Below are 24,005 nucleotides of genomic sequence, written 5' to 3'. Positions count from 1 at the left end.
ATTGATGCGGATGGTGTGATGGATGCAGTGATGAATACTGTGTATGGGTGTATGGGTGGGAAGGAGGCAAGCGTCTTACCAGTCAGCCAGCGTGCCGGCTAGCCAGCCAGCCCATCTTTTTGTGCTTGTCTTGAGGTCTCCCTTGTTGGATTGGTGGTAGATGATTCGCATATCAGAAGCAAGCAGGATACGACTAAACAGTCAGGTACACGACGGGGCAGCTTTTCACGAGAGGGTAGTGTACCTGCAAGGACAGGCAGGGCAGCCACGTACGGGTCCTGGCTTCTCCACAGTGAGCGCTCAATTACCACAGAGCAGTACTGTTGGAAGGCCTGGTAGGACATCATCACCTTGGAAGGGAAACAGTCGGGAAGGCAGGACCCACCAACGCGCGAGGAGCAAGGAGCAAGGAGCAGGGAGTAAGGAGGAGGATGAGGATTGAGAGTGAGCAGGTCCATCGCTGATTGGTTAGGCGTGGGCGCCTCACCCCCGGCTTCGATCGCGGAAGGTCCATGTATCTAGGGTATCTAGGGTAAGACTTACCAGGAGCCTACCTGCCTCGGGTACTGTCATCTTGCTCAGTGCGACATACTTGGGAGAGCATCCACGAGCATCATACCACGGTACGAGCTGTGCGGTCTGTGGATTGTGCATATGCTGCAGCACCTGCAGGTACCTCACTCACCTGGGCAAGGTACTGCAGACAAGCAGACAGGACGGAGAAAGACAGACGGGCCAGCCCAGCCCTGCATGGTTGTTATGCGACTGCCATACAGTACCACCTACCGGCCTGCCGGCCTGCCTTACCCAGGTACCCAGCACCAGCAGTACATGCAGTACAGTACGGCCCAATCTGCCCAAGCTGGACTTCCCAGCTCGGCACCTTTCTCTTTTCGCCCGCCCGCCGCCCGCCCCTAGCCCTGTCCTCACCTCGCCTGTCCCAATTCCTCTCTCTCCACTACGCTTTAGACTAGTCTGCCCTGCCCTGCTACCCTTACTGCTTGCTGCTTGCTACTACTGCTGCTACTCCCCTTTCACACCGGTGGTTGACCTTTACCACAACCAACACGGCCGACCGACCGACCTCCCATCGATCTCGACCTCGTCTTGTGCACGCAGCATGATGAACGTTATCCTAATGATTTAGTTGCTCCTCTTATCTCCGACTATTTTCTTTGACGCTCCTTGCTGTCTTCGTTTTGCACCGGCTCGACTCGATTGGATTCGCGGTCGGAAACCGTCAGAGCTGACCCTGCGCTTTGCATCTTTGTGTCGCTTTCTCGTCCGAGGCGGCACGGCCAAAACTTCACCCAAAATAAAGTGGGTGGTTGAAGAGCCAGGACAATCAGAGACACGCCAACCGCCAACTTTCAACGGCTCCATCTGTGCACCCCAATGTTCCCCCAGGCCCAGCCTTCGCCAGCCTCGACCATACTTTCTTCTATTCAGCCGTCACCCTCTCGCCACGGCCGCCACTGCTGCTCCCGCGACTGCTCCAGCCCCTGCTCCAGCCCTCGCCCTGCAGCCCGTCGCCCTGAGCCTCCCGCCTCTGCTCCCGGGAGCCCTCGCGATAACCACGATTAGCCTCCGGGCTGCACTCTGCCATCGACCTGGCCCTGGCCAATCCTGCTCAAATCGCATCCAGTCTGTTGCGCCCGCCCTGTAGACAACGGCCATGGCTTTCCTATTCAAATCAAAGAAACACCAGGATAGGGCGCTGGCAGGAGGTCGCGATGGCCCAAACAGCTCTCAGGGGTCGGTGCAGAGCCCCGACGCTCGAAACCGCGTCGTAAGAGAGGAGAAGGGCCCAACGCACAGGTCGACCCCAACCGGCAGCTTGAACTCGATCGACAACGACGCCAGCAATGCAAGCCCAGACCAGGGCTTCAATCCCGGCCCACCGCGACGGGCACAAACTGGTGATCCGCCTGCCCAGGCGCCGCCCGACGCACAACAACAGGTAAGCATCCACGCACCGACTGGTCGCCGGCAGGACCGCGATCACATATCTTCCTGCTCGTGCAAGCTAACTTGGCTGCTATAGTTTCGCAACGGCCCCTCTCCACCAAACCCGAACTCGTCGCTGTACCCCTGGTCGCAGCGGAAACTCAACTTTACCTCGTCCCACCCCGGGCCATTTCCACGTTATGGCGCAGCCGCCAACGCTATGTCGTCGAAAGAGGGCGACATGTATGTGATGGGAGGCTTGATCAATAGCTCCACTGTCAAGGGGGATCTTTGGATGATCGAAGCGGGTGGCAGTCTGTCATGCTATCCTCTAGCTACTACTGCTGAAGGGCCAGGACCAAGGGTTGGACATGCCAGTCTGCTTGTTGGTAACGCCTTCATCGTCTACGGTGGTGATACCAAGATCGAGGAGAATGACTCCCTCGATGAAACCTTATACCTTCTGAATACCTGTATGTTGCATGCTCTCTCCCGCCGTCTAATGTCCCATATGAACGGGTCTGGAATGCTAATGACACCCCTCTAGCCACACGACAATGGTCGCGATCTCTGCCCGCGGGCCCGCGGCCGTCTGGTCGCTACGGACACACCTTGAATATACTAGGATCAAAGATCTTCATTTTCGGAGGCCAAGTCGAGGGTATCTTCATGAATGATCTGGCGGCTTTCGACTTGAATCAACTGCAAATGGCCAATAATCGGTGGGAACTGCTGATCATGAACAGCGAGAGCGGCGGTCCGCCCCCAGGTAAGATTCCTCCTGCGAGAACGAACCATACCATGGTGACGTTCAATGATAAGATGTACCTGTAAGTTCTATCATCCCCACCCTCGGCTCGCACAACTCTGACCCAGAACAGCTTCGGAGGTACAAACGGCTTCCAGTGGTTCAACGACGTCTGGGTCTACGACCCTGCGACCAACACCTGGTCACAACTGGACTGCATAGGATACATACCAGTGCCTCGTGAGGGGCACGCTGCCGCGCTGGTCGACGACGTTATGTACATCTTTGGAGGCCGGACTGAAGAAGGGGCTGACTTAGGTGATTTGGCTGCCTTCCGCATCAGCTCTCGCCGATGGTACACCTTCCAGAATATGGGCCCGTCTCCGTCGCCTCGGTCGGGACACTCGATGACGACGGTCGGCAAGACCGTGGTGGTCGTTGGAGGAGAGCCGAGCCAAGCTGCACCCCCAGTGAACGATCTCTCTCTCATTTACTTGTTGGATACGACCAAGATTCGATATCCTAGCGACTCTCAGATTCAGTCACAGTCACAAAGGGCTCCCGGTCAACGGCGCCCGAGCATGGCTGAATCACCGGTGTCTTACGGCCGCTTGCCGTCCCGTGATGGTTCACAAGGCCCGCCAGGCCAGGGGAGACTGATGGGTGCATCCAAGGAATCCACCGCTATGAACAGTCCTAGGAGCATGACTAATCCCGAGGGAGGTCCTGTTAACGGCCAACCCGGGCCAGGCTCTCGTGGTCCCAGAGGCCCACCCCCGGTGACCCTACCACCAAGCGGACCTCCGCCACAGGGCCAACCACCAAGGCCAACCGTCAACACTGGAACAGGATCAAGACAAGGCAGGAATGCATCTCTGGAGAGGAACGAAATAGCAGGGGCTGCACCAGGTGTCAACGGTCAGAACCAGTCACCAGTCACGCAACAGAAGGACGCGGAGAGCCCGATTGTGAATGGACGCCGGACGCCGACAGCTCAGACCGCAAAACCTGGCCCAGGAACTGATACTGCACCTGCAGAAACACCAAAGGCTGCGCGTAGTGCGCGCCAGCGTGGTCAAGGTTCTGTCGATAGTACAACGGAACCGAATTTGAAAAACATGGTAGCTTCACCCGCTTCTAGGTCTACGAAACCTGAGCCAGCATCCGCTCCAGTACGACCAGCGTCGCCTCCACCACCAACGCGACAGGCTAGCAACCCCATATCCCGAAGATCATCTATGCGGAATTCTCAAACCGTGGCTATTCTCAAAGAGCTTGACGCAGCACGCAACAGAAATGCATGGTATGCATCGGAACTTGAGCTGGCCCGTAAATCCGGATATGTCCCGAACGCCTCCCTGAGCCCAACCTTGGATAGCCGAGCGGCTGAGACCTTCGACGACGACGACAGACCTCTCATCGAGGCGCTCTTGACTATGCGAACGGAAGTGGCCAATGTCCAGGCATCTCTTGATAAACAGGCTGTACTTGCTGCCAAGCATATCGCAGAGGCAGAGAAGCAAAGAGACGCGGCCATCCAGGAAGCTGTCCATGCCAAGGCAAAATTAGCAGGCCACCTAGGTAGTGCCGCCAATTCCCCTCACCTCGACAACGATCGTGAAGAAGACGAACGCTCAAACGAGCTTGGGCGCAAGCTTGCTACTGCACTCAACGCTCAAAGGGAGTTGCAAAATGCTTTGGACAGAATGTCCTCAGAAGTGGAGTCTGAGAGGCGTGCGCGTAAGATTGCCGATGATACGGTATCCGCTGCAGAAAAGCGGATGGCCGCTCTCGAAGCATACAAACAGCAAACCTCATCCGAGCTAGAGCAACTCAAGGCCGAGCTGCACCTGGTACAGAGAGAGGCACGAGAACAATCCGTCCTCGCCCACGAGTCTCAGGCAGCCCTGCAACTGCTGCAGGCCGAGAAGACGAAGTTTGAGAGCCAATATCAGGAGGCAGTCGGAAGCTCCAGAGACCACACCGAGACGCTGGGCTCCCTAAGAGATGCCATCGCTGCTTCGGCGGAGACCAAGGCTGCGTTGGAAGCGAAGCTCGACGAGGAAAGGGCGCTCCGAGAGAAGGTCGAGAACAAGCTGACGAAGCTCAAAGCCGAACATGAGGCCCGGACTGGTGAGCTCGTTGCAGCCACACAGCGTCTGAGAGACGCGGAGGAAATTGCCGAGCGTCACGCAAACGAAGCACGAACACATCGTCAAGCACTCTTATCCGGCCTCGACAAGATCTCGACGAGAGATGTCTCATCGGCAAATAAGCCTGATCACGATCGCTCAGCAGCGCTCCAAGGTCAGCTAGATGCCGCAAATGCCTTGGTCAAGAGGTATCAACAGGAGGCGGACACTGCGTCGGATAGGTTGCGGGCTGCAGAAGAGCGTATCGCCGGCCTGGAAGCATACCAAGAGCAGGCGAGCAGGGAAGGCGTGACCATTCGGAGGCAGCTGCAGGCCGCTCTTCGGGAGACTCAGTCACTGCAAGCTACGAACTCGGACCTCAAGCACCAGCTTGCCGGTCAGCAGCTTGAGGCTAATGCCATCCAAGTGCAGCACAACACGTTGAAAGACATACTCGTAGAGAGGGGAATCAGTCCAACTAGCGCGGGCCGCACTCGCTCTATGGCGAGCCCTCGCGAGGGTTCTCCGGAGTTGTCCCGCTTGCGTGAGTTGGAAAAGCAACTTGCAGCATCAATGGCCGCCCATGAGGAGACCAAGCAGACAATGTCGTCACAGGCTCAAGGGTCTGAGGTTGCCTACCGGGAAAAGCTGACACAACTTGAAAATGACTACCAGTCTGCCGTGCACTATGTCAAGGGGACCGAGAAGATGCTCAAACAGCTCAAGGAGCAGTTGGCAAGATACAAGACGGAAAATTCTCGGCTGAAAGAAGAGCTGGCCGATATGGAGGATAAGGGCACATCGGCGGCGGGTGATGCGCCAGCCGACTGGGAGTCAGAGCGCAAACAACTGCAGAGAAAGATCGAGGCACTTCAGGATGAGATGAGGTCTTCACAGGAGCAACTCGAAGAGCAGTTGCAGCACGTGCAACAACAACTGGCAGAAGCATCCAAGAATAGTGAGGAGACCAACGCCCGCTTGATGTCGAGCCGCAAGGATCTCGAGCAGCTACAACAGGAGAATGCACTCCTCGAGCAACGAGCTCACGACGCAGAAACTAAGGTCTCTATGTTACTAGATCAAGTCGAGACTTCTGTGGGCAACTACCGCCGACAGAGCCGGCAGGTTCCAAGCATTGCCTCCGCGGAACAAATCACGCCAGCCCTGCACAAGGCACCTTCCGGCGCTAGCTCCACAACAAACGGAGGAGGACACGCACGGGCAGAGAGTTCCGACTCAACATCGGTCTACGAAACCATGGGTGACGCCCGCAACAGTGCTGCGTTGGATAACTTGGCCAACGAGCTCGAGACATTGCGGAGTCACTGGGAAGCGACGAACAAGAACTATCGCCTGAGCAACACCTTCGACTTCGAGATGCCCACGTCAGGGCCCGGTATCTCGTCGACAGGAGCAAGTGCGGCGACAGACGATAAGGAGAAGGAAGCCCCCGAAGTTAGTAATGGATTGGGCATGAATCAGAGCTTGGCCGACTGGAGGAAGAGGTTGGATTCATAGGACGATGAGGACGACTGAATTGTGCCCAATGCCTTACCATCAATGCCGGCGTGCGCGTCAACTATTGAGGACGGGCATCTTTATGGCTATCATGAATCGGCGTTTGGTGCGATCTTTCTTTTTGGGGGGGTTTTCTTCTTTTACTGGGAAAGGACACTGAACTTTTAATATTCTTGTCTTGCCTCAGGGCAGCCACGTCGTTTTACACACTTCTATTTTCTGCTGCCCGTCCTGGAGCTTTACCTGGTTGGATCGGCCGTTTTCGAGTTTCTGTTTGCATACCCCCATACAACCGTACTACTACATCTTCGGTTCTGTGTGTTTTAAATTAGCATAATTGTTTTGCCCCTTTGGGGAAATAAGAAGGGAAGAGATGTATGTATGAATATATGCTCTGTTGGAGGAATGGATGGGTGAATAAGAAGACCGAGTTACTACCTACCTAAGTCGTTTAGTTCGTGTCTGTTGACTTGTGATTCCACTTCGCGTATGTGGCTGCTTGAAACTGCCCGAACACCTGTTTACAAATCCCAAGTATATAGAAAGGTCTTTGTATCGGGCATTACGGTATCTGAGATCTCGATAGCATTGAGTCGCGCTGTGGGAGATTTATGTTCGTCCTGAGTGCACACAACCGTTGTCTGGTTGGTGTTTGGCTTGCTGTCTTTGTTATATCGATATAGACGTACGGAATATACTTTAGACAGTGGCGCGGGTGTATCTATGTCTGGACGAGCATCCAGGATTGTCTGATTCAAATCATGTGATTCTTTGCCTTCCCACGCTGTCCCAGTCCCGGATTTTCAACACTTGAAGATAGGTAGCTTCGCGTTCACTTCATTTGAATCTGCTTCAGGCAGCGAATTTCTGCAAGTCGTGCTTCTTGATTGCAGGCTTTTGAAAGTGACTTTAAAGCTTGTGAATGAGGAGCTTGCGTCGGTGAAAATAGGGCAGAGTGCTCGTCAACGGATGTTGAGCTATTGTTCAGCTGTAATAGCAAGATTGGAGGAACTATATCAATCCACGTATATGACCACTCCAGTAAAAAGGCTCTATTTGGATTTTGGCTTTTGGCTTTTGGCGCATAGAAACTTAGCGGCGCTAGCTTTCCGCTTAAATCTTGTGACAAATCGTCACCTGTGTGCCCCGGTCCAGATGCAGTGCTCTTATAAACATAACAGTCACTGAAAGTCGAGCATTTCTATCCTCAATAGGGTGGTTTCTGTAATGACGAGCCTAAGAAGAAGGAAAGCTTCGATGGTGTAAAACGGAACTAGAGGCTAGATATTCCATGAGAGTACCTGAGTTTTCTTCTTTCTGATGTTGTCGCGGGTCTTCGCGGCATGGCCGGGAAACGTCCATTGGGAATCAATCCATGGCAATGCCCGAAGGTGGCAGCGACATGATTTTTCAGATATACACTGGCTAGAGGGACAACATACAGCTCGCGGTATCGCGGCCAAAGCTCCTGCCGTGATTTACCCAATTGTTTCAGCACAGATGTCATACATAGATGAACAGTGGCACGATGTTTAAAAAGATGTGGTAGTCATCATGAAAGATACGCACAATCGATGCCTTCGACACTGGAAGCGGCACATAGACATAGGATAGCATTTCACAACGCCATGCTTCGTTTAAAAAAAAGACGGGGATGGTCCTGGTTCTCATCATTGAAGTTGGTAATTATGTGTAGCAGCTTGCCCTCTGTATATGTGTCTTCCGATCATGCTACTGCAATAGAAGGGTATCAAGCCAAACAGGTACAAGAAGTAAAGAGAACCGCGACATATAACGCCAGGGTTCATGAGGTCATCGTCAAGCCGTGTCTACTCCCACACCCTGCCCCTCTGACTTTCGGAATGTATATGTAGGAAGCAGTGCCGAACCAAAGCAGACGTCGAACTCCTCAAAACACAAGGCTATCCCGACTGCAAGAAAACGCAACCTCCCACGAAACTAGGGCCCGTTCGAGGGCAGAATCCCGCTGACGTAAAAAAATACACGGCGCCCAAGCACAACGCGCACGATGGCGTCTGAGGCCTATGCCTCCTGCACTTCGCTCTCGTCCACCACTTTGGAGGCGTTATCCTCGCCCTGCCACACGGCCTCGATGATGCTCATGCGGCAGCCTTTAGGCCGCGTAACTCCCTATCGCACGGGGACAAGTGTTAGCATGCAATAAGTCTTCATTGAGACCCCCCTGCCTTTACATAGAAAACTGAGAGACCAGGTTGGCTCACCTTAAACACGAAGCCCTCATCCGCCAAGCGGAACAGCTCCCTGAACTCGGCCTCGGTGCGCTCCTGTGCGTTGAGCAGCGCGAGCATGACCATGTCCATGCGGCGCATGATCGTTTCATCCCAAGCGTTCTCCTGGCCCGGCTCGCGCAGGCAGTGGTCGTTGATGACGATGCGAGCGCCTGGTTTCAGCGCCGGCACGAGGTTCTTGAGGATCTTGACGGCGTAGGGAGTGGAGTAGTTGTGCATGATCCATCGGAAGTAGTATACTGCGACAAGCGTCAGCGTCGTTACCGAGTGTTTTGGAGATGGAGGCGTGGATGGTAGGGTGAGGCTAGGTGGACTTGTTGTCTTTTTTTTTCTTAAAAAAAAAAGAGCAACAAGAAAAGAAACTTACCATCTGCACCTTTCACGCTCTGCGCTGTGAAGAAGTCATGCGCCATGAACTCCACCCTCTCAGCCACCTGGTCATCCTCGCACACCGGGCTGGGCGCACTCGTCACCGTCTTGGGCAGGTCCTGCACCACAAACTTCATGCTCTTCCACTTCTTCGCGAGGTCGACACATACAAACCCGTGACTGCCACCAATGTCCACAAAGGTGCCACTCTTCGCATCAACTTCTGAGAAGTCGTAGCTGTCCACGAAAAAGCTGACCTCGTAGCCCTCACCGCCCGTCAGACTCGCCATCGCTCGGCCCATCCGCTTGGCCCGGTCCTGGTCCTTGCCGAAGGTGACGAACATGGGCTCCTTGTCGACCGTGTCGAAGGCGAACTGGAAGCCGCTGCGGGTCAGCGAGGTGGCCTCGGGGAATTGCCGTAGCGCCTGAAGGCTGTGCCCTGAGGCCGGGAAGATATCCTCAGCGTTGAAGCCCACCCATGCCGCGAGCTCTGAGTCGGTGGCCAGAAGGCGGGACGCCGCAGTGTGGGCAATCACTCCGGGAGAGGGTTCGCAGAAGATGTGGTTGGTCATTGCCATGCGGAGGGTGCGGGCCAGGTTGACGGGGTCGAGGGGTGTAAGGGACTGGAGTTCCGCCAGTGTTATGGATTTCTCGAGTGGGACGAGTTTGGCTAAAGGGCTGGTGAGCCGAGTTGGTTCAAGACTTCATCGTCGTTTGACAATACTTACCAATTCCATAATTGTTGATCAGTTGCAGTGCGAGGACGTCAAGGAACTGTGAATTATCATGAGCCTCCATCCGCAAATGAGTAAGCGCATGCACAAACTCACCTCCCACACACCCCATCTCACACTCTCACGAGGTCCAACCGCCAGATCTCGCAGCTCCTTCGTGGCATGTATGATCTCCAGTCTGCTTCTCTGGATCTCTTCTGGCAACTTGGGGAAATCATCTGCAGCATCCACATCAAATGACGGCATAACGAGACCATTTTGCTTCATATACGTCTCCAGCTTTTCGGTCTCCTTCGCAATCTTCTGCGAAAGAGCGACCATGTTCGCCGTGGACGAGACAGGCGGTTGCGCTGTATCGTTTGCCACGTCAGAGGCAGGCTCCAATGTGCTGAGTGAATTCTGGTCGGACTTCCCGCTCACGCGTGTTTCCTTCTCAACGTTCGAGACCTTGCCAGTCCCTGCGCCGTTCCCACTGGCCTTGAAAGCCGAAGACGAGGATGACGAAAATCCCGAAAAGGTCCTTCGGTTCTGCCGTTTCCGTTCGACATCGCTGGTACCATTGTTTTTCGTGGTGAGCCACGAGCCCAGGCTGAATTTGGCCATGCTTGCTGCTCTTTTTGTGGTTGCGGAGTGCTCTGCAGCAGAGACTCTGAGCAGGAAGGTTTGTTTCCCTATGGCTGCGGCCTGTCCAGAACAAAACCCTGAGAGGGGTTGTATAATAGATGAATGCGTCCGGTCGGTCAATGTATATCCCGAAACTCGTCGAGATATTCACCAACCGTCAGGGTGTAACAAGTACGCCGCTGCTACTAGTCAGATTCGCCCAATCACCGTCGAAATGACTCTCAGTAAGGGAAGGAAGCCCAGTGAGTTGCTTCGAGCGCCTGCCCCGGTCACTCACAGCACCATGTGTTACACGGCAAGCAGCCACTTTTCTGCGAGTGCCAATCCAGAGCCACTGCATGTACGACGTCGAGAACGTGCCATGACCAGAACCAATAAAGCAACGGCCCAATGAGGTCTGGGGAGCTTCTATCAAAACTGCGGTGAGAGACACCAACGATATGGCGTCGGGGCCTAGCTCGAAGGCAAGGAGGGGATGAGAAGGGAAAAACAAAGACGGCCGTTGAGAAGGAGCACTTGCAGCAGTGACCTTGGCTCGGTCGGTCTTCGACGTAGACAGCCAAAAAGGAAAAGGAAAAAAAAATGATGCATACCTATATATGTCTTCGCACCCACTCGCGAGGGTTTGAACCCAGCAGACGTGGGCCACGTCTGCGTCCACCCTGGTAAGTTCTTGGCAGCAGGTAAACCTTGATGTGCCTCGTATGAAATCAAACCATGCAACCAGGAACCTGGGTTGGTACCAGCAGGGCGTTCTGCTCACAGCAGAAAGCCGTTTCGTGACAGGTTCCACCCGGCTGGGACTCAGTCGTGCAGTAGAAAGTGCCCGATGATCTCCTTGCCTGTTCCAGCACCCCTTACCTCGGGGCGGTGGAGAATGACGCGTGCTCCTGCTCTCGTCAGTCGGAACCCAGCGGATTGGCCGGAGGAGAGACAACGGGTGGTGTGCCGAGATCCAGATCCGAGACGTGCACCAGAGGGCCACGATGTGTTCCGGCGTCCAGGTGACTGGGTGAGATAAGCAAAAAGGCGGCAATTCGTGGCGTTTGCTGCAATGCAGGTATCCTGGGTCTGTCCCTCTCTCTTTGTCTCGTCCTTGGCAGCTAGGACCAAAAACTGTCGTGGCAGCGCAGGGACAGTACACCTCAACAATGCGTAGGTCGAGGATCGGGAGATGGGAAGAGCACTGCAAGGAGCCGCCCGAAGAGAGGTCAGCGAGGAAAGGGAATGGCGAGTTTAACAACAAAGAGGCATGATCGGAGTTTGCTCCGATGGGGTTAGCAGCATCGCGAGGCTAGCAAGCTCTATGAGGCGGCTTGCTTCCCAAGTGTTGCTCGGCACCTCTCAGCAGGTGATAGGGAAATTCCACAATTCATTTCGTCCCCCCTCTGTCTTGGGGGGTCCAAGGTCGTGGGTCTCTCCGTCCAATTCCCGTAGCCCATTGGGACGAATGGCGCCGAGGAAATGGGGCTAGCGAGGAGTTCTGGCGGCCGGCCGACTTCCTACTGGCGGCCAGCCTCAAGGGTATCATGCCCGGATGATCGCGGCCGAGGATCGGGACGACAACTCGCGTGGTCTGGGCTGTCTGTCGGCAGAGTCGAGCGAGAATCCAGGAGCTCCAGGACTATCACTATAGGTGCTAGCAGTGCTAACAACGCTGGCATTCTAGGCCTGAGCGCCGAGGCGCCGGAGCTCACCTCGTTTAGAGTTATGTGGCTGTCCATAGCGCCGTGATCCATGCCCCATGGAAAGGAGAGTTGGGGAGAACTCGCATCAAGACTGCGACCCGAGGGGGAGGAGAGCGAGAGAGCAGGCCAGAGAACCGCGTGGGAGGCTCTACTAGTGCGCCTAGGAAACTGGGAAGCTCCTCAGCCCAAGACCATGGGAGTGGTTAAAGCCAAGCCCTTGGGATTGACGGGACCATCCTGGATCAGGGGTGGGTGCCATCGATGGCCGCATCTGGCTTTTTGCTGTGGCGCACTGGAACAACAGCCTCTCGGGCTGCCCCCTTCTGTACGTATAGCTCTATTAAGAGCTCTCACTCACAATCCATCGTGTGCTGTTTATTGCCTCAGCTCTAACTCAGATCAGCTTACCTTTTAGTACGGCGTCAATTGCAACTCTCTGGGCCTTTCCTGCTTGCGTCGCGTGTGCGCACATTTGCGGACAGACATTGAAATGCTGGAAAGAGAAAGTCGTTCCGACGTTGTTATGGTGGGTAAGAAGTAAAGTATGGTGTTGTTGTGTTACCCCGGCTTGCTTGGAGCCACTGAGACAACACCCCTTCCTCTTCTCCCGCCCCCCTTCTTTAGCAGGAACACTGCACGTCATCCGGCCAACCACATGGTTTGTGAAGTAGATGTGTTGAGCGATTGGCTACGGCGGGGCCGGCAATAGTATCGTAGATGCTTCCGTACCAAGATGTCGGGTCCACTGCCGCGAAAATCCCATTGTCATGTCAGCAGAGACGGTGGATTGGGCGTCGCCAACCCACATGTTGATTGTTAAACCCCACGGGTTCTTCCAACAGCCAGCCGGCCAGTCAAGTGGTTTTCCTCACATGTTTGTGCCGTATCCTTCTGAGGTCACCAGGCGGTTGACATCAGTGCTATGTCTCTAGTTTAGGAGGACGCTACAAGCGTGTGCACAGGTATAGGGAGCTCTTAGGAGCCCGACCCAGCGCCATGCTTACATTCCAGTCCGCAGTCATCTCATATCATGAAAAGCACAACCGCCTCCCGGGGTCCAGTATGTGCAGTATGATTGTGAAATCTTATATCCAAAATGCTCTAGGCGCTTGCTTTCAGAATCCATGCCCCGGCTTTTGCCCACAGACTATGTGCATCGGCATATACATCAGGGAAAGATTGTCAAAATACGCCTTCCTTACGTCGACAAGGAAGACTTCTACTTGGTCCCGAGTCCACCCACAGCCCCGAGTTAGGGGGCCCAGCGCAATAGCTTGTGCGCCATCCAGCAGGACCTGCCTCCAGTACTCGCCGACCATCTTCAGATTGGGGTGCTTGGCCCAGGTCCCAATCGGCACATGGAGCACGCGTTCGTGAATGTTCACAAACCCGGCCTCGTGCATCGCATTCGCGATTTTCCCGCCAGCCGCTGCATGGAAGTCGACCCCTAGGTGTGCCAGCCCGTCTTTGATGAGTCCCCAATACTGCGCGATGGGATGGTCCGGCGGCATCGAATTATTGGCCGAGATCGGGTAATGATATATTTCCTGTGATTCGATCCAGCCGCCAGGTTTCAAATGCCTAGAGGATTGTCAGATATCTATCTGCGCAGGACTGGACCCGGTCAAAAACTCACGTCATAGCTTGTTTGTACAATTTTGGCCAGTCCTTGATCGCCATGACCGTATGTCTTGAGTGTATGTAGTCAAAGTGGTCCTCTGGGTACAGCCATTCGCTCTCGGCATCATCAACGACGAAGTGTACATTTGACGGCACCCAGTCTGGCTGGATGGGGCTGAGGTCAATACCGGTGACATTTGCCGCTGGAAACTGGTCGCCCATCTCAATTGCCCATATCCCTGTCCCTGTGCCAATGTCGAGAACATTATGCACCTTGCGGTCATCGAGTGGCGCAAAGTAGAGCTGCTGACACAGCATCTTTACGCAGGCATGCTTCATGTCCTCCCGGTCCTGCTCGGCCTCGTCGTTGGGGAAGTTGTACCTGCCTTCCCTGAACCTGTGGTAGCGACGCCCATTCTCAAAAAGATAGTCTCGTGCGCTGCTGGACAGAGAAGTTGAGGCGAAGCTGGCGCGGTCAGACTCGTAGCCTGGATCGGACTCCAGCTCGTCCTCATCAACGATAATGTTGCCATTTCCGGCCTGCTGCACAGAATCCTGGTCGTATTGGTCGCCACCAGCCGTCGGCGGCGCGTATATGGGCTCGCTGGATTGATGAGGCGAGTAAGGATGTTGGTAATCGGTGGAGGTCCATGGATCAGCTCTGTGCGTTTGAGTGGTTGCGGGTTGCTGGTGTGCCAAGGGCGGTGATCCGGCATGCTCGTAAGGAGGCAGCGATGGGCTCCCATGCGCCGCTGGCGGAGAAGATTCATCAGGAGGCGAAATGAGGTTCGCTATGGTGGGGGCCACGGATGGTCGAGTTACTGGGGCCAGAGACTCCTGGGGGGAAGACTCTGGCTGTGGTGTCGTTGAGGGTTGATGGAAGCTGGCTGGATTTTGAGAGTCGTCATCTGGCCTGAGCCTCTTGGAAGGTGGCGGTTGGTGTTGGTGGTAAGCCGAGAGCTCATCATAAACGTCATTGTCCTTGGATGCAACCGAAATGGCCGAGTCGGTCTTGTGGAGGGGGTCCATGGCTATCTCATATCTCTGGTGAAGAGTAGGCGCGCAAAAGATCGGTCGGGTTATAAATGAATTAAGATGGCGACGCAAGGTGGTGAGGTCCAGGGTAAGTCACAGCAGAGCAGAATAGAGCAGAGTAGGGCAGAGCAGGGCAGAAGCAGGAGAGCTGATGCTGATGCTGATGCTGATGATGGGAAGGCCGAATGTGCGCTATCAGCTCGCAACGCACTGGCTTATGCAGCTGGTTGAGTGAGGCGGCGGGTGAGGTCGAGCCAGTTAGAGCGGCACGCGATGAGGCAGTGTTGGTGGGATATAGGATCCTATTATTGCAGTCGAGTTAGTTGGCGAGTTGTGTACTGCTTGCCGCTGCCCCCTTGTTGTGTCATTGGAAAAAAGGAAAAGTCGCTCAGAGGGAGACAGGGAATGAAAAGTAAGTTTCGCCGTCTCTCAGAACAGGCATGGACATGGACATGGACATGGACGTGAACTCGGACGGGGGGAGACGAGGATGAGCACAGAAGGGGGACAAAGACAGGGACATGGATATACAATAGAACAGACCATGGACCATCATCGACCGCCGACCACCGACTATGCCTAGGTAGACGGGTAGACTATCAACCAAGTACTACCATACCCAGCAGTGCAAGGTTGAGATGTGTTTCGTTATGCCAACCTGGGTAGGTAGGCCGGTATGTAGGTAGGCGGTAGGTCGGTCTTGGTGGGTGTTAGTTGGGCTGGCTTGACTTAGATGTGAGATGTGAGATGTGCAGCGTGCAGTGTGCAGCGTGCAGCATGCATCCTGCATTGCGCAGCGTGCTCAGTGCGTGCTCAGTGCCGTGCTCAGTACTCAGACTTATGGGCTGCTTGAGAGTGGGGGAGACGTCACACGAGACGAGATAGGCGAGTACGACCGGGACTAGGATGGGCCACGCTGCCGCCACATGTGGGAAAGACAGCAGCGGGAAGGGGCGAGCAGTGCGAGGGAAGGAGCAGAACAGAGCAAAACTTCTAAGAGCATCACCGCTGGGCAGCGGGGCAGCGGGGCAACTGGGCAACTGGGCAGGTGCAGAGCACGCTACCTGCCTCCGTAACGTACCGTAATGCAGCACCACAGTAACAGCAAGTAACAGTAACAGCCAGCACCTTGCTGTAGTAGGGACAGCCTCGGCCCACGGCAACTCCCATTCTCCCATTCATTTTCCCATCCTCCATGTTCCCTCCTCCATCTATTTCCCCCGTCCCCATCCCACATTAACTAGTCTTACTGACCCGCCTCTGCCGGCCCCCTATTTCCTTCTATTCCATTTCTTTGTGACTAGGCTGGCAGGCTACTGCAAAGTCAGATTGCAGCGCCGTGGCGCTCAGGTGCCAGACACGCCAGACAACTGACAGTCGATGCGTGGCCCATGTCATGCTCGTTCAAGCTGCAGTCAATCCACCTATTGCATGGATATTGATCATCACCCATGGAGGTGGCTGTCATGTTGAACTCTAAATGGATTGACCTCTCTTCTTCTCTCCGCCACGAGACACACAAACACAAATCCTGCCCACGAATGACGTTGACAGCGACAGCGACAGCGGCAGTCTTCTGTCACCCAGCCCACCCCAGGCCAAGTTGGGCATGGTGACATGATGCCTAGCACACGATAGCTTCGTGGAGTGGCTGCAGTCTAGGCCCTCATGGCCCAAAGCATCTCGTGCCAGGGGTCGCCGTTCCTCGAGTTTTCTAGCTGCTGTTCCCTCGGAGCTCAGGGTCTCTCTTCAATGCGCCATGGCTCGAGCCCGTCTTGCGTTCCACTAGACTACGTGATGCGCGGAACCTGGGGGAGCTGGGCCGATCGGGCAGCACGACTGAACCTAATGCCACGCGCCCTTGCTTGGGCGGTGAGAACGTCCCCCAAAAACTGCGGCGCTTCGTGTCCGACCGGCTCGTCCTGTCGTTGCACACACATGCGGCGACAGGGGGATAAAAAGCAATGTCAAGGGGGATAAAAGACTCACCTGCCAGCTTTCAGTCGTGGATGCAGTGTGCAAGGTCCCACTTAGGCCAAATTGGATAGCATTGCGACTGGGCAAAGGGAAGCAAATCGGGGCTTGGGTCAACAAGTCCGACAGTGAAAAGTGACATGTACTCAAGGCCGGCCTGCACGCCCAGGCCATGCCACGCAAGGACCAGATCAGAGATCAGAGATCACAGATCAGATTGATCAGATCGCTCACTCCCAACTGCAACTGATAGTGGCCAGCCCCAATCAAGATCCGCACGGGCGGCTTGTCATTACATTCCTATTTGTACAGCGGGCGGAACGGCGACCCACTCGCATGTCCGGAGCCTGCTCTCCGGATGCCCCGGCGCACATCGGGTTGTTGTTAGCCAGCCAGACCTGGACGGGCACGTCGTAGCTTCATCCTACCCAGGGTCCTGCATGTGCACACAGAGATAGTCTGCAGACACTTCCCCCCCAATCTTCTCATGGCTAGGAAACCAGTGCCCTGTGTCGGCTCCCCGACGTTTGATCCCACCACCCGTGTTAAGGACGCCGACGCCAGGGCCAAGGCGCTCTCACTTCTGGCCAACGATGACCTCGCTGCCGCCATCAAGACCTGGTTCCAGCTCCCGCAGAACGATACATGGACCTACCACGCCATCACCGCTGTAACCTTGCCCCAGGTGCAGCATATAATCGGCCTGGGCGGTCAGAATGGCCTGCACGCATGGTACAGCTCTCCTGATGGTGACCCCAAGACGCCACTGGACCCGCCTCCGAGGCCAGACATAGACGACTACATACGGGTCTTCCAGCCATCAAGCCTCACATCCTCAGCCCTCAAGGCCCTCGGATCCAACGCGAAAAAAGGCAGCATCCGCTCCAGTGTCGCCGCATACGTCACTTCCAAGCGCTTCATCCACCCCGGCGCTGCACACCTCAACATCCCCAAGAAGAAGCCCGCCGCTAAGGACGTGCCCCCCAACATCTACCTCGACTTCTGGGAGTGGTCATGCCGCAACCTCGAGTGGTGCGGCCCTGGCCCTGAGTCCGAGGCTCGCCCACAACAGAGCCACCACGTGCTGCCCATTTTCATGCACCACTTCGGGTGTGCTGTGCCCTCGTACGAGAGCCTTGAGATCCTGCGCCTCGTCGCGGCCGGGAGGACGGTCGTAGACATGGGCAGCGGGAACGGCTACTGGACCTTCATGCTGCGCCTGCACGGCCTGGCCGAGGTCGTGCCCGTCGACAACGCCCAGAGCGACTGGCGCGCGAGCTGGGTCTCTGACACTGTCATCATGGATGGCACGAAGTGGCTGGCCCAGCCGCAGAACGCGGGCGGCGCGGATATGGTGCTCCTGATGGTGTACCCCGTGGTCGGAGGGGGCTTGGCGGGTGGTGTCGAGGGCGGCTTTACGAGGAACCTGATGAAGGCCTTCAAGGGCGACACGGTCGCCGTGGTCGGCACGCAGAACCGCAACGGCTATACTTCGTTCAGGGATATGACCTTTGACGAGTACATGGCCAGGGAGCAGCCTACATGGACCAAGGTAGTTCAGATTCCACTCCCGAGCTTCGCCGGCAAGGACGAGGCGCTCTACGTGTACCAAAGGGGCGAGAGGGCGCCTAAGCTGAGTGCTACAGGAGAGACGAGCGCTTCGTGAGCTAGCCATCTGGACCTTGAGACATTGCTCGCCGTGAAGGGACCTGGTGGACCCCGAAACGGCTCGGAGCTTTAATCAAGGTCATGCTGTGCATCGCGTGGCGCATAATAGTTTCGGGAATTTCCTCATGGTACCCAGATATGTTGCGAGCGGCTGGAAAGGTCGAGCTGAAACTGAACCTGGACCGCCGGGGATGTCGCGACTATCGCTGCAAATGTGGCGAAGCAAAGAGACTTGATCTGTAGAGGTTCTTTCTCGCACCTTTGTCTTGCCTGAATGATGGAATATCGGTATTGCTCTGGCACATTCAACCTGCAATGAATTGTGAGCCCGACAGTGTGCATGGCCAAGGAAACCTAGTTGAAATGGACATGATATAGAGGCACCTCTTCATCAGAATCTAGGAGGAGCAGCAGTCAAATCTAGCTGCCAGGTTCATAAGTATCACATGCTCATCACTGCCCATTGGCGTGTATCTCTGGGCAGGGATATCTTTCATAACGAATTTCAGTTGTCCGTGATTTCGATGTTAAATGCTTCAGACGTTGAACACACGCTTGTGGATTGTATTATAGTATTACTCTTGAACAACGCCCTCCGGACCCTTTACTTGCGCGTTGTCGCCCTCTCCCAGCCTTCCCAACCCCCTAATCGGGTCCCGCGCACAGTTCCAAGAGCACACGCGCCTGACGAAGGGCACTAATCTCTCTCCGGGGGACTGGGTCAGGTATTGCACTCTTGGGCGCAACTCTGAGTCGTCTCCGGGTTCCAGGTAGTTGCCGAAGATCTCCCACCACTCGAACCACTGCGCGGTCGGCTTGATTACCGGCCGCTTGCAGACGGTGCACCGCTGGCCGCCCGTGTATGAGTGCACCTGGGTGTCCACGAGCAGATCGCACATGCGTGTGTTCGCGGTTGTGTCGGCGAGTATGGCTGGCAGTTCTGCGAGGTAAGGATTCCTCGCGGATGCCTGGAGGGCCAATTCCATTAGGGACGGAACCTTTGTGGTCTTGACCTCGGTCGAGAGCAGAACCCTCTGTTGCGCAGTATTCTGCGCCGGCGGCACTGGCTCTGTATCGAGATCCTCGGTCGGCAGGATTTTGTCGTCAGGCTTGACCCGGAAGGCTGAATACACCCTGCCTTTGGTGTCTTTGAACTCCACGGGTGATTTTGCCCAGAGCTTTCCATCAAGGTATAAGCCTTGCTTCGACTCACGGGAAAGCCACTTGCTTCCTCTGCCCTGTAGACCAGGCCCGGAGGATGTTCGATCTGCATTCTCGGATGACCAAGGAGCTTCCGGGTCTTCAGCCCCCTCTGGCTGGTACCACGGATTTGGGTGAAGCATCAATGTTGTGAGCGGACTCTGGGGGTCGTATATGAGCTCTAGCAGCTCAATAGGCAAGTATCTCAAATTATTCAGCGACACATTCAGAGTCTGCAGCTTTTTTAGCTTCAGAATGGCAGGCGGCAACTCTGTGAGAGAATTTCCTCGCAGGCTCAATATCGTCAGATGGTCTAGGTCGAAGACAGCTCCGGGGACCCGCGTGAGCTGATTGCTCCAGAGAAATAGATGCAGCTCCGGGTCTTGATGTTCAAATGGTACACCCCTTTCTACGCTCGGGATACGCTCGATCTGTGACATCAGAGAGATGGTAGCATTGGAAATGTGCTGCAGTCCTTGGGCTCTGTTCTAGGCGTGAGCAAATTCGCGTATTCCATCAATGGCGGAATTCCAGAGACTCACGATAGGTCGACAGCTTCGATACCACGATCGATACACCGTCGGATGATTTCCTGCGCCTTCGCCTCGGCTTCGGAGAGTTGCCCCCTCTGAGAAGGGCGCGGCACCTGATTAGGCGGCGGCGCCATCGTTTTTGTCGTGGCAGGCGGGAAGATTGCCTTGTTCGCTTTGGCAGGTGGCAGCTCATCCAGAATGTCGTCGATAGATCCATCACTACCCATGAAGACTCCACTGTCAACTGGGACAAACTTCCGTTTACATCTGGATCCCGGACGGCCGCTGGACTCGGGGCGAATACTCAAGCCGGAATCAGAGCTTGCTGGACGTTGCTGGAACCAGGAGCCGACGTAGCGCTTCTTCTTGTGACGGCCCTCGACATAGTTGTCCAAAGCGGGATCATCGTCGCTAGAGAAGATGGCAGGGTCGCTTGAGTCGGAAAAGAGCTGTGACGCGGTGCTTCGTTTCCTCTTGGCGAAGGACTGAGTATGCACATCCCAGGAGACGGCGGGCAACGGCGGCAGTGAAGGCTCACGCGTCTCCGGCCGAGAAAATGAGTTCAAGTCGTCCAGTGGGGGAGGTGATGACACTTCGTGCGCCATGGGCTGGCCCAGCTCTCCATCTTCTGGATCGTTGTGTCCAGAAGGGGCCGCCATGATGCTGCAAATGAGACGGATATCGGCGGGCTCGAGTCGGGATCACCTCTGCTACGCCAGCGCCAACGTGGCTCAACAACTCCAATGGCAGATTTTGGATGAGTTGTGGTTAATATGAGATCTGGTAATCCATGACACCCGATCGGTTGTATATGTCTTGGAACCCCTGGAACTGACAGCTCAGTTTGCGAAGAGGTGAAGGGGGTCGAGACTGTGGTCGCGTGCGACGCGTTCTCGCCCGTCAGGGACACAACAAGGTTCCCTGTTAGGGGGCCCAGGGGGGCCACGGAGCTGTACCCCTGTCCACTGCCCCACACGTCGCTGCGGGCAGAGCCGAACAAGAGCACAGGCCGCAGCCGCACTGTTGAAGAACGGAATGCAATTACGGTGCACTATGTACATGTGCAACGGGCATCTTAGAGGCAGACCGGACCACCATCCAGGCACTGATGGGCTTGTGAGACAATGCGCAGGATTAAGCACACAGACTCCAATACCGCCATACCCCGGCTTCCCGTTGTCAACAACACCATCGTCGAGAGATCTGCCTCTTCGGAGATCCTCCGGCAAGACTTGCCCCTGCATCGTTCTTCACTCCTCAACTCCCGCTCCCGCATTGCTCCAGAATAACGCCCGTGGGGAACCGCTGCTGAGAAGTGCCAGCCCGCCAATCGAATCTGCCACTGTCTCTTCGTCTCCTATCTCATCACACATAACCCTGGTTCTTATCTATTGTGGTCTATCCTACGTGCTGGACGCTCCATACCCTCCTTCACTGCCGTGCCTCCTCACTCCAAGCTGATTCCGTCGACGTCATTCATTGTTGGAAAGATAACCGCAGGTGTAGAGTAGCCACTTGATTATTTGCCGGTCCAGCTACCGACCAACCAAGCACTATCTCACCCGCTGCTGCTGATGAATTGCGGAGCGCTCCCTGTTGAAGTCCCTTCGACAGATATGTCAAGACGTGGTAACCCGGCAGCTTTGTTTGATAAGGCCAATTTTCGGCGTGTTTGATGACCGTCCTGCTACATTGAGTATGGGTAGATGGAGATGGTGTCGCCTATCTTTCAAAATAGTTGCCATCATTTTTAGGTAGTCTTATATGCAATCCGACCTCTCCCCAACATGCATTTCGATCTGCTCTGTGATTGTCTCGCCGTCCTCCAGCACTCAGTGTTTTGATTCTGCTGCATGACCAAAATACTTCAACATGGCTGACGAGATTTCCGACGACCGCCCCAGTCCGGCGGACAAGACGGTCCTGAGCAACTCGGAATTGGATTCCGAGAAGCAGGCGCTCAGGAGCAAGGATGCTGACGCTGCGCTGGAATTCCTATATGCCGAGGAGACCACAATAATGACAGATGTGGATGAGAAGAAGCTGGTCCGCAAAATAGACTGGCGCATCGTGCCACTGATGTGTGAGTATCCCGGTGCTTGAACAGCTCGAGTTACTATGCAGCTGAACAACAGAATTCCCAGGGGCCTGTTACAACCTCCAATATCTCGACAAGACCTTAGTCAATTATGCCAATGTTATGGGACTCAAAGAAGACACAAGCATCACCACCGACCAATTCTCCCAGCTCGCGCTCGTGTTCTACGTGACCTACCTCGCATTCGAGTTTCCCACAGGATATCTCATGCAGCGCCTTCCTACAGCAAAGTACCTTGGCGCCAACGTCATCCTTTGGGGACTGATGACCGCTCTCGTATCCACTGCAAAGAACTGGGCCGGGCTGGTCACTCTCCGGGTCCTTCTGGGTTGTTTTGAGTCCGCTGTCGCTCCCGCCCTTGTAAGTCAGACTCGGCAATCAGGCCTTTCAGAGCTCGGAGGATGAGAGGAGCACGCTCGCTGGACAAAATGTACCTCAGGACTCGCAAGACCATGGTTGGCAGTGACTAACACGGGTTAATACCAGATCCTGATAACAACTATGTGGTATAAGAAGAGCGAACAGCCTCCGCGTATGGGTCTCTGGTATGTCGGCACCGGAACAGGTACGATCATCGGCGCGCTGGCATCCTTCGGCTTCCAGCACTACACCAGCAAAGCATTCACGAGCTGGCAAATCATGTTCTTGGTATTCGGGCTGATCACGATGGCGGTTGGTGTATTGGTCATGTGGATCGTGCCGGACAATCCAATGAAATCGAAGTTCTTAACGCACGATGAAAAGATCTGGGCCATCGAGAGGTTGCGCGAGAACAAGACGGGCATCGAGAATAAACATTTCAAAGCTTACCAAGCCTTGGAATGCTTCAAGGACCCGCAGACTTGGCTCATCAGTCTCATCACTATCTCATCCAATGTGCCCAACGGAGCCGTCTCCTCCTACCAGGCGACCATCATCAAGAGCTTCGGCTATACCTCCAAGGAGACGGCATTACTTTCCATCCCCTCGGGTGTTGTCAGCGCGATCTCTGTCCTCAGTGCGACGTACATGGCCGGCCGTTTCAACCTGCGAGGTCCGATCATTATTGGATATCTCCTGCTCGGCGGTGTTATCGGCGGCTGTCTCCTGGCCTTTACTGCCAACGACAACAAGGGGGCCAAGTTGGCTGGAAACTATCTTACTAACGTTATCGGGGCGAGCTTGCCGTTGCTGTACTCGTATTCCGGCGCGAACTATTCTGGCCATACCAAGAAAGTAACCATGAATGCGGTTCTTCTAATGTCTTTTTGTGAGTCGAAATCTGGCCTTCCGCGGGCAATGATTTTTGGCAAGAGAGGCTGATTGACTTGGTGCGCAGGCCTCGGGAACATCATTGGGCCTCTGACATTCAGAGGCAAGGATGCACCCGACTACATCCCCGCAAAGATCGCGATAGTCGTTACCGCTGCATTTGCTTGTTGCATGACAGCCCTCTTAATGGCGTACTACACGTACGAGAATAGACGCAGAGAGAGTCTCATGGCTGGAGTTGAGCATCAGGAGAACAGCGAGTTTCTTGACCTCACGGACAAGGAGAATCTGGAGTTTCGGGTAAGCCTTCTCATTTTGCCTTTGCGCGATTGCGCTATCTTTTCCTGACTGGACCAACAGTACCGACCATAGTTTCGGTGGGTGAATTCCCCATATGCGATTACATTGATTGGTAGATACATGTACGGATTGGATTGGATGTGTCCTGTGGTGTATCTAAATACGCACGAATCCAGGCTCGAACGAGAAGCTTTTGGTAGCAAGCATGTCGTAGGCATCAATCCGTAATCCGTCAAGGTGGGCTGGGCGCTCGATCGTACATCCAGTAGCTTGATTGTCCGCTTCTCTTGGATCTC

At 55.1% G+C, this 24,005-nt stretch overlaps 6 protein-coding genes across 6 annotated transcripts; 3 read left to right on the top strand and 3 right to left on the bottom strand.

Annotated features, from left to right (window-relative positions):
• Positions 1 to 1,675: 1,675 nt before the first annotated feature.
• J7T55_011376 (kelch domain-containing protein) lies at positions 1,676 to 6,345 on the top strand (the record flags this gene model as incomplete). Its single annotated transcript, XM_053133802.1, has 4 exons — positions 1,676 to 1,960; positions 2,045 to 2,420; positions 2,495 to 2,777; positions 2,829 to 6,345. 4 exons carry the CDS (start codon positions 1,676 to 1,678, stop codon positions 6,343 to 6,345), a joined length of 4,461 nt encoding a protein of 1,486 aa, XP_052999185.1.
• Positions 6,346 to 8,388: 2,043 nt separating this feature from the next.
• Positions 8,389 to 10,321, bottom strand: J7T55_011375 (O-methyltransferase; the record flags this gene model as incomplete). Its single annotated transcript, XM_053133791.1, has 5 exons — positions 8,389 to 8,496; positions 8,589 to 8,854; positions 8,983 to 9,654; positions 9,713 to 9,758; positions 9,815 to 10,321. The coding sequence occupies 5 exons, from the start codon at positions 10,319 to 10,321 to the stop codon at positions 8,389 to 8,391; spliced, it is 1,599 nt and encodes a 532-aa protein (XP_052999184.1).
• Positions 10,322 to 13,145: 2,824 nt separating this feature from the next.
• Positions 13,146 to 14,679, bottom strand: J7T55_011374 (methyltransferase; the record flags this gene model as incomplete). Its single annotated transcript, XM_053133780.1, has 2 exons — positions 13,146 to 13,611; positions 13,667 to 14,679. 2 exons carry the CDS (start codon positions 14,677 to 14,679, stop codon positions 13,146 to 13,148), a joined length of 1,479 nt encoding a protein of 492 aa, XP_052999183.1.
• A 2,467-nt stretch (positions 14,680 to 17,146) lies between these two features.
• Positions 17,147 to 18,325, top strand: J7T55_011373 (uncharacterized protein; the record flags this gene model as incomplete). The annotated part of the gene is made up of 1 exon (XM_053133768.1): positions 17,147 to 18,325. One exon carries the CDS (start codon positions 17,147 to 17,149, stop codon positions 18,323 to 18,325), a length of 1,179 nt encoding a protein of 392 aa, XP_052999182.1.
• A 577-nt stretch (positions 18,326 to 18,902) lies between these two features.
• Positions 18,903 to 20,719, bottom strand: J7T55_011372 (leucine rich repeat domain protein; the record flags this gene model as incomplete). Its single annotated transcript, XM_053133757.1, has 2 exons — positions 18,903 to 20,010; positions 20,070 to 20,719. 2 exons carry the CDS (start codon positions 20,717 to 20,719, stop codon positions 18,903 to 18,905), a joined length of 1,758 nt encoding a protein of 585 aa, XP_052999181.1.
• Positions 20,720 to 21,932: 1,213 nt separating this feature from the next.
• On the top strand, positions 21,933 to 23,781 carry J7T55_011371 (llantoate permease; the record flags this gene model as incomplete). Its single annotated transcript, XM_053133746.1, has 5 exons — positions 21,933 to 22,143; positions 22,205 to 22,518; positions 22,645 to 23,407; positions 23,477 to 23,709; positions 23,770 to 23,781. 5 exons carry the CDS (start codon positions 21,933 to 21,935, stop codon positions 23,779 to 23,781), a joined length of 1,533 nt encoding a protein of 510 aa, XP_052999180.1.
• Positions 23,782 to 24,005: the final 224 nt, after the last annotated feature.

This window comes from Diaporthe amygdali, assembly GCF_026229845.1.
Source record: "Diaporthe amygdali strain CAA958 chromosome Unknown NODE_2_length_3802984_cov_64_841326, whole genome shotgun sequence".
NCBI lineage: Eukaryota > Fungi > Ascomycota > Sordariomycetes > Diaporthales > Diaporthaceae > Diaporthe > Diaporthe amygdali.
This window is presented reverse-complemented; position numbering and strand designations above follow the sequence as displayed.